The following is a 15,776-nucleotide window of genomic DNA, read 5'->3' on the forward strand; positions in this document are numbered from 1 at the left end:
CCCCCCCCCCCCCCCGAATAAAGCTTCATTTACTTTTTATTGCATAATAGGAAGATGGTCGCGTTTATCCTGCGTCATTCTGTACAGATCACCGGACCTGGTGTAAATGAGCCCTTTCTCCTAGCAATGGTTGTAATAAATGTACCTAGCCTATGGTTCATGTACATCCCTTGCATCCAGTATGCATGCTGGAACTTCTAGTTCTGCAGACTCCGTCTTTACTGTATTTTATACTATATTGTATTTTACAGAGTTGAAACAAGGGGACAGTCATCAGATGACATGTAGTGTGTAGTGACAGGGCAATCATCAGATGACATGTAGTGTGTAGTGACAGTGCAATCATCAGATGACATGTAGTGTGTAGTGACAGTGCAATCCTCAGATGACATGTAGTGTGTAGTGACAGGGCAATCCTCAGATGACATGTAGTGTGTAGTGACAGGGCAATCCTCAGATGACATGTAGTGTGTAGTGACAGTGCAATCATCAGATGACATGTAGTGTGTAGTGACAGTGCAATCCTCAGATGACATGTAGTGTGTAGTAACAGGGCAATCCTCAGATGACATGGGTGTAGTGGCAGCGCAATCACCAGATAGTGTGTAGTGACAGTGCAAAAATCAGATGTCAGGTAGTATTGTGCAGTGACAGTGTAATCAGTAGGTAGGTAGTAGTGAATAGTGTTCAGTGACAATGTAATCAGTAGGTAGGTAGTAGTGTGCAGTGTAATCATTAGGTAGGTAGTAGTGAGTAGTGTAATTAGTAGGTAGGTAGTTGTGTCAGTGTAATTAGTAGGTAGGTAGTAGTGAATAGTGTTCAGTGACAATGTAATCAATAGGTAGGTAGTAGTGTGCAGTGTAATCAGTAGGCAGGTAGTAGTGAGTAGAGTAATCAGTAGGTAGGTAGTAGTGAGTAGTGTAATCAGTAGGTAGGTAGTAGTGAGTAGTGTAATTAGTAGGTAGGTAGTTGTGTCAGTGTAATTAGTAGGTAGGTAGTTGTGTCAGTGTAATTAGTAGGTAGGTAGTAGTGAATAGTGTTCAGTGACAATGTAATCAATAGGTAGGTAGTAGTGTGCAGTGTAATCAGTAGGTACGTAGTAGTGTAATCAGTAGGTAGGTAGTAGTGTGCAGTGTAATCAGTAGGTAAGTAGTAGTGTGTAGTGTAATCATTGGGTAGGTAGTAGTGAGTAGTGTAATCAGTAGGTAGGTAGTAGTGTTCAGTGTAATCAGTAGGTAGGTAGTAGTGTGCAGTGTAATCATTGGATAGGTAGTAGTGAGTAGTGTAATCAGTAGGTAGGTAGTAGTGTAATCAGTAGGTAGGTAGTAGTGTAATCAGTAGGTAGGTAGTAGTGTAATCAGTAGGTAGTGAGTAGTGTAATCAGTAGGTAGGTAGTAGTGTAATGAGTAGGTAGGTAGTAGTGTAATGAGTAGGTAGGTAGTAGTGTAATCAGTAGGTAGGTAGGTAATAGGGTTCAGTGACAGCACTAGCAGGGACAGAGCGGTGACAGGCTGCAGAGAGGGATGCTCGAAAACGAGGTCGCGTGACGTCATCCTGAGCAGTGTCAGCGCTGGCAGCCCGGGGCCCCATATACTTCCCGATCGCTGCACCGGTAAGCTACGACACCCCAACCTTCCCGATCAGAAATCAGAGGACCCCCCTCTCCCCTCCCCCCACCACCACCGATCTGCATCGTTCAGCATCTTCCACCTCCAGCTCCTCCTCTTCCTTCCTCTCTGGATACCTAACGGTAAGGACCCCAATGCTGCGCCTCCATCCCAGCACCATCACACCCTATTTACTAACACATCGCCCCCCCCCCCCCATCGCACCGACACAATGGCCATTCTGTGGCAGCAGATCTGCAGTGTAAACAAGCCCTCCTCTGCCTGCTGATCACAGCAAGCATTCCTGCCATGCCTCTGCCTGCAATGTCTGTGTTGTGTCCCCTTGCTATGATGTGTCACCCTCATCCTCCTGCTTCCCCCATCCTCTGATCCCTGTGTGAGGTTTGCATGGTGTGTAGTGATGGTGATGTGACCACACAGATGTGATGGTGCAGTGATGGCCTAGCTCCTCTGATCACACATACACACAGATGTCACATCCTGGATCCAATCTCATGGTGTGTGCTGGGCATGGATCTGTCTGCCATCCATTGGACTTATCATCTGTCATTTGTGTGGGATTTGGCGGGGTAGAATGTGTCATGCCAATCTGTGGCCCACTGGTACTTACTGTGTGGCCCTTGGGGGCCCCTGCAGACAGTGGGCTGTTTTAGTGTTTTTTCTAAAGTCATTGAAGAAAAATAATAATTATTTGGTCATTCACATCATGTTTGTTGTGTTCTGTGTGCCCTGTTCACACCGTAGGCCACCCGCAGGGATATGCAATTAGCGGACCTCCAGCTGTTGCAGAACTACAAGTCCCATGAGGCATAGCAAGACTCTGACAGCCACAAGCATGACACCCAGAGGCAGAGGCATGATGGGAATTGTAGTTTTGCAACACTAATTGCATATCCCTGCCATGGGGGCTCGTTTACACTAAGAGCCATTCATGCTGGATCACTTTTCAGAGGGCATTAAGCGTTCTGTTGCCTCTTCGCTGTCTGTTTAACCCATAAAGGCCCTCGCCACTGCGGCACAACTGCATGCATTGTTTACATTTGCAGCGTGGCTCCATTCACGACAGGGGGGATCATTTATGCTGCACCACAATGCAGCTGCGGCAGCAGTATGTTTACCTTTGCAGATTAACCCCTTCCATACCGGGCACTTATACACCTTCCCGCCCAGACCAATTTTCAGCTTTCAGCGCTGTTGCACTTTAAATTACAATTGCGCGGTCATGCTACACTGTACCCAAACTAAATTTTTATCATTTTGTACCCACAAATAGAGCTTTCTTTTGGTGGTATTTGATCACCTCTGGGATTTTTATTTTCTGCAAAAAAAAAAAAAAAAAAATGACCGAAAATTGCGAATTTTTTTTTGTTTCCGTTATAAAACATTGTAAATAAGTATGTTTTCTCCTTCACTAATGGGCACTGATGGTACTGCACTGACTGGCACTGATAAGGTGGCACTGATGGGCACCGATGAGGTGGCACTGATGTGGTGGCATTGATGATGGGCACCAATATGCGGCACGGATGGGGTCTGATGGGCGGCACGGATAGGTGGCACAGATGGGCACAGATAGGCGGCACGGATGGGCAGGGATAGGCGGCACGGATGGGCAGGGATAGGTGGCACGGGATGGGCAGGGATAGGCGGCACGGATGGGCAGGGATAGGCGACACGTATAGGCACTGATAGGGGGCATGGATGGGCACTGATAGGCGGCATGGATGGGCACTGATAGGCGGCATGGATGGGCATAGATGGGCACTAACTAATGTGTTGTACTAATGGACGCCAAACAATGCCTGCCAATCAGTGATGCCCATTGTGGGCACTGATTGGCATCCATTGTGGCACTGATTAGCATCCATTATGTGTCATCCCTGGTGGTCTAGGGTGGCATACCTTTGATTTAAATCCCTAGTGATCTAGTGTAATCCCTGGTGGTTCAGTGGGCATCCCTCGTGGTCCAGTGGGCATCCTCAGGGGGAGCTGTGCTGATAATCGATCAGCACAAACCCCCCCTGTCAGAGGAGCAGCCGATCGGCTCTCCTCTACTCGCGTCTGACAGATGCGAGTGAGGAAAAGCCGATTACTGGCTTTTGCTGTTTACATCGTGATCAGCCGTGATTGGTCATATGACGTCCAGTCAGGATTCTACAACCACTTTTCCGCCGTCAATCTGTCATTGGCGGGCGGCAAGTGGTTAAGGCCTCGTGCACAGGCAGAACAAATGTTGCTGATGAAGGCATTGATGTTTTTTTTTATGCCTCTGAAAGCAGCTCTAGGTTTTCTAATGGGCATATACACATTGTGCCATTTACAGACGTATTTTAAAGCAGCGTCTGGCCCTGGTTCACATTGTTGCGACATGTTAAGTCGCATGCCAAATCGGCGGCTATTGCCCGCAATGGAACCATCCGTATTGGTGCGTAGCTGACTTTGCGGTGCCGTACCGATTCCCAAAAGTAGTTTCTGTAATACTTTTGGTGATTTCAGGTGCGATTTCAATAGACATCTTTGCAGGAAAGCGCACAGATGTCTCTGAAATCGCAGGACTGACATGCGTGAATGAAATTGTGCGAGTTCAGCTGAACTCAATCCCGCGTCAATGTGAACCAGGGCTTAGGGGCATAAAGAAAATGCGTTCAGAGAGGAGCTTTCCAGCATCATTTATGCCCATATGCACGTAAAGTATCAACGCACCTAAATACGCGCTTATGTGCCTAAGTTTATTCTAGTGGCTAGCATAAATGAATATTCTAGCCAATAAAATGAGTTTCGCTGAGACGCATCTAAACGCAGTACACACGTATATGCACATAAAACCGTGGCATTAGCCCTCTTCCACACAGGCGGACTCCATCGCTACGGAGTCCGCCAGCTCCCGCCGGCTCTCCACTGATCTCCGCTGAGCCGGCGGATTTCAGGTTCCTCTCTGCTCACTGAGCAGGGAGGGGCTTGTGTGGCGCCGCTTTCTCCTATGGGGAGATCTGATGAAAACGCATGTCCGTTTTCATCAGATCTCCCCCGATCCGATCCCCCATGGATGGATGGGGACGTATCGCCATCCGCCTGATTTTGGCAGATCGGGTCGTATGTCAGCGGACATGTCTCTGCTGACATCCGACGCTCCATAGGACTGCATGGAGCGGCCGTTCAGGTCCGCCGTCAAAACCTGTACGGTCCAATCGTGTGAAAGGGGCCTTAGACGCAGGGGTCTCAAAACTGTCGGTACTCCAGCTGTTGCAGAACTACAAGTCCCATCATACCTCTGGCTGTGGGAGTCATGCCTGTAACTGTCAGCCTTGCAATGCCTCATGGGACTTGTAGTTCTGCAACAGCTGTAGGGCCGCCAGTTTGAGACCCCTGCGATTAAAGGCATTTCTTCTGCCAGCATGTTTTGAGCATTTTTTCATAGATCCGCATGCATGAGCCGTAAGGGGGGCAGTAAAACACTGCCCAACGGCATGTTTTTACCACCCAGGTTGCATTGTTATGCAATGCACCAGTGCAGCACTTAGCAGAGACCAACACACAATGGGCTAGATTGAGGTAGGGGGACCTAAGTTTGTGCGGGCGTAGCGTATGCTATTTACGCTACGCCGCCACAATTTAGAGAGGCAAGTGCAGTATTCACAAAGCACTTGCTCCGTAGGTTGCGGTGTAAATCTGCCGGGGTAAGCGCGCCAAATTCAAATTGTCAAGAGGTGGGCGTGTTTGACATTTCTCACGAACGGCACATGCGCCGGCCGTGAACGTATCCCAGTGCGCATGCTCCTAATCACGTTGCAAATAGTCAATGCTTTCGACATGAACGTAATTTACGCAAAGCCCTATTCGCGAACGACTTACGCAAACAACGTAAAATTTTCAAAATTTGACGCAGGAACAACGTCCATACTTAACATTGGCTATGCCTCATATAGCAGGAGCAACGTTACGCCGGAAAAAGCCTTACGCAAACAACGTAAAATTTTCAAAATTCGACGCAGGAACGACGTCCATACTTAACATTGGCTATGCCTCATATAGCAGGAGTAACGTTACGCCGGTAAAAGCCTTACGCAAACGACGTAAAAAAAAAATCCGCCGGGCGCACGTACGTTTCTGAATCGGCGTATCCAGCTCATTTGCATATTCTACGCTGAAATCGACGGCAGCGCCACCTAGCGGCCAGCGTAAATATGCAACTAAGATACGACGGCGTAAGAGACTTACGCCAGTCGGATCTTAGCTCAATTTCGGCGTATCTTGCGTTCTGAATACAGAAGAAAGATACGCCGGCGCAGCTTTGAATTTACGCGGCGTATCAATAGATACGCCGGCGTAAATTCTTGCTGAATGTAGCCCCATGTTTTTTACCAGTGTGCATGGGTTTAAAGCTAACCACACACTGGATGAATTTCGACCGGTTCCTCAGTGGGTGGCAGTTTGTACAGTGCGTGGTTACAGTCAGCCACCTGCCTCCCAACATCCCTTGATTGGAAATCCGAAGGAGCCTAGTGGAAAATTGTTGGCCAAAAAGTGGCTTCATCCAATTAGATGCAGCAGCTGTTCAGTTTTTGACAGGGGGCAGTTGTTAGAATAGAATGAACACAGAATAGAATGAACACAGCAGGGGATTCGTCCATCCTCAATGTGTAACACAGATGGAGAAATCTGCAAAACCTATAAATTATGGTCGAGCTTTAGGCAGGCCATACATGATTCTCACATCTAGGCATCTTGGATCGCAGCGATTCTGCCCGTGATCCCGAATCAAACATCATATCGCAGGGCGGCCTTGCGATCCCCGTCACTTCCAATGGCACCGCGATTTACGCCTGTTGAATCGCACAAACAGAATCGCGGTGGGCCTGTCGCCCAAAATAAGTTTTGGGCGAGATTGGGGTGCCATTCGAAAGTGACGGGGATCGCAAGGGCATCCTGCGATTTGCTGTGATTCGAGATCGCGGGCAGAATCGCAGCAATTGCACCCACGATCCAGGACACCTATATGTGAAGGAAGTTATATGGTTTGGTAGATCTGCTGTTTAGAGCATTTTGTTATATCTGTTCGCCAAGTGGAATGTGGATGGGCTCGTTGTGTCTTCCTCATAAACACTTCATAAACACTTCCACCCGGTTTTGTGTTTATTAAATGTCAGCAGCTACAAAACGTGGAAACACGCTCGCCTGTCCCACAATCCAGCGATGCGGCTCACCCAAACCCTCGGTTCTCTCTCTCGGTTCTCTCTGGCGATGGGATCACAAGTGTGGGCACCCCGCTGTGACAGCTTGCGGCTTTACAGCCGGGTGCGCACTGCGCATGCACGTGTCGCGCTGCGCCTCCTCAATGGCCGGGGCAATCTTCTGGGACCTGTGACCCATCCCAGAAAATTGCAGGGAGGGAGGGGGAGAGGAAAACTTCTGCTCGAGTCGTCTAGGCGGCCAGAGCGGAAGTGGGAGCAGGTACCTATCAAAACTATGTACCCACTCCCCCCTAAAAAATGACATGCCAAATGTGGTATGTGAGGGGGTGAGGAGTCCATATAGCGGAATTTCCACTTTTGGGTGGAACTACGCTTTAAATGTGGTGGCTGCATTTATTTTTATATTTTTAAGGCTAAAGGTTTTCTGCAAGTACTGAAAAATACATGTTGAGACTGGCAGAAATCCAGTGTGCTTGTAGCTTCCTGTGCACTGAGCTAAAATCTCACTGTTATCAGCTCTCACCGGTCTCTGTTGTGAAATACAGAACCTGTCCCCCATGTTATGGCGATGAATAGAGCTGGAGGTGTTCTGTAGTCTTATGCCTCGTACACACGATCGGTTTTCCCTGTCAAAAGTCCGCCGGGAAAACCGAGAACCTGCTCGGTTGCTTTTTCCTGTGTACACACGGCTAGTTTTCCCGTCAGGAAAACTGCCATGAGAGCTTTGGTCGGGAAAACCGGCCGTGTGTATGCTCCCATAGGAAAACTGCAGAGCAAAAAAACGCTGAGGCCTCGTACACACGACCGAGGAACTCGGCGGGCAAAACACATCGTTTTCCTCGTCGAGTTCTTGTTAGGCTTGTCGAGGAACTCGACAAGCCAATTTTCTCCATTCCCGTCGAGGAAAAAGAGAACATGCTCTCTTTTTGGCTCGTCGAGTTCCTCGACAGTTTCCTCGCTGAAAAATGTACACACGACCGGTTTCCTCTGCAAAAAAAATCTCCCACCAAGTTTCTTGATGTATTCTGCCGAGGAAACTGGTCATGTGTACGAGGCCTCAGAATCGCGGAGGGAAAAAAGAGAACAGGTTCTCATTTTTTTGCTCGCAGTTTTCCTGTCGGGAAAACTGCCATGGAGCATACACACGGTCGGTTTTCCTGACCAAAAGCAAACATGGCAGTTTTCCCGTCAAGAAAAACGATCGTGTGTACGAGGCATCAGAGTGACCATGCTGCTCCCTTATAGACACAGTGCAGGGAGTGAGCGTTGTCATCCTAAGACAGGAAGTGTCTAAGCGGCGCTTTTCGGCCCCCACTAGCGGCCCAAGAAGGGGTTAATAAACACCTGTGTTGCTTTTCATTGCAGTGGGCAGGGACGCACTCCCAAACTGCCCCAAAGATACTGCTTGCAGGACTTTTTCTAGTGTTCTGCAAGCACACCGCCTCAGTGTGAAAGCACTCAGGCTTCACATTCGGCAGCATGGAATGCAGTTTTCAGGTGCTTTACAAGCGCCATTTCTAGCGGTTGTGTACACCAGGATATGCACTAAAACAGGGACGGCTACTGTCCGTTGTGCAGAGGCGGTGTGTTATGTTATTACAACGCAAGGTGACCATTCACTTCATTGTACCACTGCGTTGTGGTGACGTGTGGTAAAATGAGATGCGTTGTAAAAAATTGCAGAATGCACTGCAACCCACCACAAGGCCGTGTCATTTTAGGAGGAGGGCGCATGGAGAACAATTGTTTTCTGTGTGCCGTGGCGTTGAGCCTGTGTAGATTAGCGCGGATTATTGCAGTTTCATTGATGTGGTGTGTTCAAGCCCTTTCTGCATTATATGTGGGGCCCTGTGGTGATCTCCGGCCTCTCACTAGAGGTTCCATATATGAAGAGATAACATAACAGCAGTACAGGAAGAGACTCTACTTCCTGGATCTTCTGTTTTGGAAAATATTTCCAGAAGTTTTCATTCACACAGGAAAATGATCTTTCAGAAAAAAACTTCCTGCGGTCTCAGATAAGTGTGTGGCTGACGTTGTCATGTATTGTCTTCATCTGTGGGTGATGTCAGATGGACACTTATTCAAGGAGTTGTCATAGTGACACTGACAATCCAAGTGTGCGCCTGACGCGCGTCCTTCACCACCACTGAGTGCTCCTCTGATGCCCGGAATGACAGGGAGAGGAACTATAGGCACAATAAAAAATGACATATTTCACACAGTCTGTCAAAGTATAACTAAAAGCAAAACTTTTTTCTTAAACAGAGTGTAGAGGGATTAGAACACCTGTCAGGTTTTTATTGCTCTGTATCCCCGTTAGAGAGATTCACCCTCTCTATTTGTGTCTGTTATCAGCAAAAGTGAATCAGATAGAAATCTGCCAACGGATATGCTACTTTTAGTGATATCAGGATTTTCTTTATTCCTTTACCTTTCACACTGAGGGTGTATTGCAGGCGCTATAGCATTAAAAATAGCGCCTGCAATCCGCCCTCAAACAGCTGCTCCAGTGTGAAAGCCTGAGGGCTTTCACACTGGAGCGTTGCACTAGAAGGACAGTAAAAATGTCCTGCTAGCCGCATCTTTGGAGCGGTGAAGAAGCAGTGGGGGTAGATTCAGATAGATTAGCGGATCTTTAGATCCGCGTAATCTATCTGATTTACGATCCGCCGGCGCAATTTTAAGAGGCTAGTGCAGTATTCAGAAAGCACTTACCTCGAAACTTGCGCCGGCGGATCGTAAATCCCCCGGCAGAATTCAAATTCCGCGGCTAGGGGGAGTGTAGTATTTAAATCAGGCGCGTCCCCGCGACGATTTAAATGCGCATGCGCCGTCCGCGATTTTTCCCAGCGTGCATTGCTCCCAATGACGTCGCTAGGACGTCAGTGGTTTCGGCGTGAGCGGAACTTGCGTCCGGCCGTATATTCTGAATCGACGTACGCAAACGACGTAAAAATTCAAAACTCGACGTGGGAACGACGGCCATACTTAACATTGGATATGCCGCATATAGCAGGGGTAACTATCCACCGGAAAAAGCCGAACGCAAACGACGTAAAAAAAAACGACGGGCGGGCGTTCGTTTCAGAATCGGCGGATCTCCTCATTTGCATATTCGTCACGTATACAAATGGAAGTGCCACCTAGTGGCCGGCGGGAGATGATTGCAGCCTAAGATCCGACGGTGTAAGTCACTTACACCTGTCGGATCTAAGGGAGATCTATGCGTAACTGATTCTTATGAACCCCCCGCTAGCAGCTGAAATGCGACGCAAATAGCAGTTTTACCGCCGACGCTATGGGCGACTCAGTGTGAAAGGGGCCTTAGAGCTCATTTACACTTGCTTTGACTTTAGCACCCATTAAAGCACCTACAACTTCAACTTGCTTTTTGGATGTGTTTTCGATGCTCCGATGTTGCTTTTGTGAAATGCAGCTAAAGGACCTTGCCCCTTTTTGCGATTTGGCACTGCGTCGCTTTAACTGACAATTACGCGGTCGTGCGACGTGGCTCCCAAACAAGATTGGCGTCCTTTTTTTCCAACAAATAGAGCTTTCTTTTGGTGGCATTTGATCACCTCTGCGGTTTTTATTTTTTGCGCAAATTTTTTTTTTTGCAAAAATAGAGCGACAATTTTGAAAAAAAATGCAATATTTTTTACTATAATAAATATCCCCCAAAAATATATAATTTTTTTTTTCCTCAGTTTAGGCCAATACGTATTCTTCTACCTATTTTTGGTAAAAAAAATCGCAATAAGCATTTATCGGTTGGTTTGCGCGAAATTTATAGCGTTTTCAAAATAGGGGATAGTTTCATTGCATTTTTTTTTTTTTTTTACTACTAATGGCGGCGATCAGCGATTTTTTTCGTGACTGCGACATTATGGCGGACACTTCGGACAATTTTGACACATTTTTGGGACCATTGTCATTTTCACAGCAAAAAATGCATTTAAAATGCATTCTTTATTGTGGAAATGACAGTTGCAGTTTGGGAGTTAACCACATGAGGCGCTGATGGGGTTATGTGTGACCTCAAGTGTGTTTGCAACTGTAGGGGGGTGTGGCTGTAGGTGTGATGTCATCGATTGTGTCCCCCTATAAAAGGGATCACACGATCGATGACGCCGCCACAGTGAAGACCGGGTCACGTTCACCGAGCATCGGACCGCGCCCGCGACCCCACGACTGGGCTTAAAGGACAACGTACATATACGTTGATGTGCCCAACCGTGCCATTCTGCCGACGTATATCGGCGTGAAGGAGTCCTTTAGTGGTTAACCTCTTGTCAACCGCCCGCCATCAAAAGACGGCAGGAGGAAGACTCTGTTATTCTGGGTGGACGTCATATGACGTCGCGCCTTTAAAAGCCACTAGGGGGCACTGGGGACCCGGTGCGCGTGCCCGGTGAACGCGATGGCCGCTGGGCACCCGCGATTGCCCAGTAACTGAGAAGGAAAGTAGATCTGTGTGTGTAAACACACAGCTCCATGTCCTGTCAGGGAGAGGGGACCGATGGTGTGTCCCTTGTACATAGGGACAGCCATCGGTCACCTCCCCCAGTCACTCCCCTCCCCCCACAGTAAGAATCACTCCCTAGGGAATACATTAACTCCTTAATCGCCCCCTAGTGTTAACCCCTTCGCTGCCAGCCACATTTATACAGTAATCAATGCATTTTTATAGCAGGGATCGCTGTATAAATGTGAATGGTCCCAAAAATTTGTCAAAAGTGTCCAATGTGTCCGCCGCAATATCGCAGTCACGATAAAAAACACTGATCGCCGCCATTACTAGTAAAAAAAATAATAATAATAAAAATGCTATAAATCTATCCCCTATTTAGTAGACCCTATAACTTTTACGCAAACCAATCAATATACGCTTATTGCGATTTTTTTACCAAAAATATGTAGAAGAATACGTATCGGCCTAAACTGAGAAAAAAAAAAAGAAAATGGATATTTATTATAGCAAAAAGTAAAAAATATTGTGTTTTTTTCCCCAAACTTGTCCCTCTTCTTCTGTTTATAGCGCAAGAAATAAAAACCGCAGAGGTGATCAAATACCACCAAAAAAAAGCTCTATTTGTGAGGAAAAATTATAACAATTTCATTTGGGTACAGTGTTGCATGACCGCGCAATTGTCATTCAAAGTGTGACAGCGCTAAAAGCTGAAAATTGGTCTGGGCAGGAAGAGGGTGAAAGTGCTCTGTAGGCAAGTGGTTAAAGATGAACATCTCGGTAACGGCAGCAGCTGCTACCACAACCGAGATATCCATCTTTAACGTGGCTGGTCCTGTAAATGATAATGGTGGTCTCTGCGGAGGATTCGCTGCAAGATCACCGTTATCGGTGGCGGGAGAGGGGACCCCCCTTCCCGGCGCTCTCCCGTGCCCTCCGCCGCTTAACGGAGCCGTCGGCAACGGCGGAGGCGATCGGGTCCTTCACGCTGCTTGCCATGGATACGAGTGAGGGCAAGATGGCCCCCACCCGTCTCCATAGCATAGAAGGGCGGAAGCGACGTCAAAACATCACTTCCACCCATGCGTCTTAAAGGCACATTTTTTGGTTGTAATTTTTTCAAATTACAATTTTTTTTATTGCATTTTAGTCTAAATATGAGATCTGAGGTCTTTTTGATCCCAGATTTCATATTTAAGAGGACCTGTCATGCTTTTTTCTATTACAAGGGATGTTTACATTCCTTGTAATAGGAATACAAGTGACCCATTTTTTTAATTTTATTTAAAACAGTGTAAAAAAAAATCAAATCAATTAAAATAAATAAGAAAACAAACAAAAAAACATTTTTAAACCGCCCCGTCCCGACGAGCTTGCGCGCAGAAGTGAACGCATACGTGAGTAGCGCCCGCATATGAAAACAGTGTTCAAACAGCACAAGTGAGGTATCGCAGCAATCGTTAGAGCGAGAGCAATAATTCTAGCCCTAGACCTCCTCTAACTCAAAAGGTGCAACCTATAAATTTTTTTTAAATGCCGCCTTTCGAGATTTTTAAGGGTGAGGCCCCGTACACACGACCGAGAAACTCGACGTGCCAAACACATCGAGTTCCTCGTCGAGTTCAGTGTGGAAGCCGCACTCGGCAGAATTCAGCTCTGAACCGAGTTTCTGGCTGAATTCTGCCGAGAAACTCGGTCGTGTGTACGGGGCCTAAAAGTTTGACACCATTCCACGAGCGGGCGCAATTTTGAAGCGTGACATGTTGGGTATCATTTTACTCAGCGTAACATTATCTTTCACAAAATAAAAAACAATTGGGCTAACTTTACTGTTGTCTTATTTTTTAATTTAAAAAAGTGATTTTTTTTAAAAAAAAAAGTGCGCTGGTAAGACCTCTGCGCAAATACGGTGTGACAAAAAGTATTGCATTGACCTCCATTTTATTCTCTAGGGTGTTAGAAAAAAAAATATATAATGTTTGGGGGTTCTAAATATTTTTCTAGCAAAAAAAAATGTTTTAAACACAAGTCTGAAAAACAGGACGGTCTGTAAGTAGTTAATAAAACACACCTAAGGATAATGCACAAGGTTGGTGCACCCTCTTTCTTTCTTTTCTCTTGTGATCGCTAGGATACCCCTATCCTTGAGGGCAGCAAGGCCTGTGACACCGTCCTTCCCAACCCTAGAATACCCGGTACCCACTTGTGCGCAGGAGTGTTTGTCTTTGTACGCTGTGATGACCTTTCCTGACCCATTCTTTCCTCCTGAACATTCCTTTCATACTGTATTTGATTTCATTCCTAGGTTTTGAAGAGCTCCTGCTACTGACTCCAAAATGGCTTCTTCCAATTTAGAAGACGAAAGTTTAAAAGGCTGTGAAGTCTATGTACAAAAGTTCAACATTCAGCAAATCCTGAAAGAATGCATTGTGAACTTGTGTATCGCCAAACCAGACCGCCCCATGAAGTTCCTGAGGGAACACTTTGAAAAACTGGAGAAGGTCAGTCTACTTATAATCTTCAGTACTGTTGTGTATATAGGTATGAAGGGGCACCCAATATAGGGGTAGATTCACGTAGAATGGCGTTTGTTTGTGCAGGCGTAACCTATCCTATTTACGTTACGCCTCCGCAACTTTTACAGGCAAGTGCCGTATTCTCAAAAAAAAGTTGCGGCGGCGTAGCGTAAATAGGCCGGCGTAAGCCCGCCTAATTCAAATTGTGAAGAGGTGGGCGTGTGTTATGCAAATTAACCCTGACCCGACGTGATTGACATTTTTCACGAACGGCGCATGCGCCGTCCGTGGAATTTCCCAGTGTGCATTGCTCCAAAGTACGCCGCAAGGACGTCATTGGTTTCGACGTGAACGTAAATGACGTCCAGCCCCATTTACTGACGACTTACGCAAACGACGTAAATTTTTCGCCATACTTAACATTGGTACGCCTCATATAGCAGGGGTAACTTCATGCCGGGAAAAGCCTAACGTAAACGGCGTAACTGTAACTGTACTGCGTCGGCCGGGCGTACGTTCGTGAATTCGCACATCTAGCTGATTTACATATTCAAAGCGTAAATCAGCGTACACGCCCCTAGCGGCCAGCGTAAATATGCAGTTAAGATCCGATGGCGTAAGAGACTTACACCGGTCGGATATAATATAAATCTATGCGTAACTGATTCTATGAATCAGGCGCATAGATACGACCGGCCGGACTCAGAGATACAACGGCGTATTTGTGAATCTACCCCATAATGTGTAAAGCTGTACTTCATTAAAGTGGGATGGAGGGAGTGAACATGTGACCTTTGTCATCTCCATCTTCCTTCTGCTCATTCAACTTCAGATTATAATGCATTTTTTGTCAGTAAATATTTGGAATTATTATTACCTTAATGTGGATGTAAACCCAATTCATGAAATTTGAGCAGGGCACATATAGCTCCCATAGCTCTCTCCTGACCAGTTCCTCTGTTATCAGCCTGATAACTTCTGACAAATTCTCAGACTTTTTAGACAAAAGCAGCCTGAATCTTCAGTGCGTGGAGTTTGCTAAAATAGATTAGCAGGGAGCAGGTCCTATTACAAAACACCTCTGAGAGTCTCTGCCTATGATGAGAGGGGGTGTGTACCTTTCCTCCAATCAGCAATTTTAGCTATCTTGACTGTATGCCCAGACATCACTCTGGGGGTTATTTACTAAAGGCAAATCCAGTTTGCACTACAAGTGCAAACTACAAGTGCAAAGTGCACTTGGAAGTGCAGTCGCTGTAGATCTGAGGGGGACATGCAGGGGAAAAAAAAACAGCTTTTTAGCTTGCACATGATTGGATAATAAAATCAGCAGAACTTCCCCCTCATTTCAGATCTACCCCCCAGATTTACAGCAACTGCACTTCCAAGTGCACTCTTAGTGCAATTTCAAGTGCACTTTGCACTTGCAGTTTGCACTTGTAGTGCAAAGTGGATTTGCCTTTAATACCTCCAGAGTGTGATGTCTGATTTCCTTTAACCACTTCAATACCAGCCACTTACGCCCCTTCTTGCTAAAGCCAATTTTCAACAATCTGCGCTGTCGCTGTTTAAATGACAATTGCGCTGTCATGCTACACTGTCCCCAAACTGAATTTTTATCATTTTGTTCCCACAAATGGAACTTTCTTTTGGTGGTGTTTGATCGCCTCTGGGGTTTTTAATTTTTGCTATACAAATAAAAAATGACCGAACATTTTGAAAAAAATTAAAGTTTTTCTTTTTTTTTCTGTTATAAAATGTTGTAAATAAGTACGTTTTCTCCTTCACTGATGGGCACTGATAAGGTAGCAACGATGAGACAGCACCAATGAGGTGGCACTGATGGGCACTAACGATAGGCACTGGTAGGCGGCACTGTTGGTTGGCACTGATATGCAGCACTGATGGGCATTGATAGGCGGCACTGATGGGCACTCATGGGTGGCACTGGTGGTCACTGATTGGCACT

At 46.5% G+C, this 15,776-nt stretch overlaps 1 protein-coding gene across 2 annotated transcripts in view; it reads left to right on the forward strand.

Annotated features, from left to right (window-relative positions):
* The first annotated feature begins 1,519 nt into the window (after positions 1–1,519).
* Positions 1,520–15,776, forward strand: part of PRKAR1B (protein kinase cAMP-dependent type I regulatory subunit beta) — a 347,158-nt gene continuing 332,901 nt past the window's right edge. The window contains exons 1-2 of one of the 2 annotated variants that reach the window (XM_040356774.1): positions 1,520–1,612; positions 13,597–13,792. In XM_040356774.1, coding sequence (XP_040212708.1) covers positions 13,628–13,792 — 165 coding nt within the window. In that variant the 5' untranslated portion in view covers positions 1,520–1,612; positions 13,597–13,627. The other variant, XM_040356773.1, reaches the window with a different exon arrangement.

Source organism: Rana temporaria, chromosome 6 (genome assembly GCF_905171775.1).
Source record: "Rana temporaria chromosome 6, aRanTem1.1, whole genome shotgun sequence".
Lineage (NCBI taxonomy): Eukaryota > Metazoa > Chordata > Amphibia > Anura > Ranidae > Rana > Rana temporaria.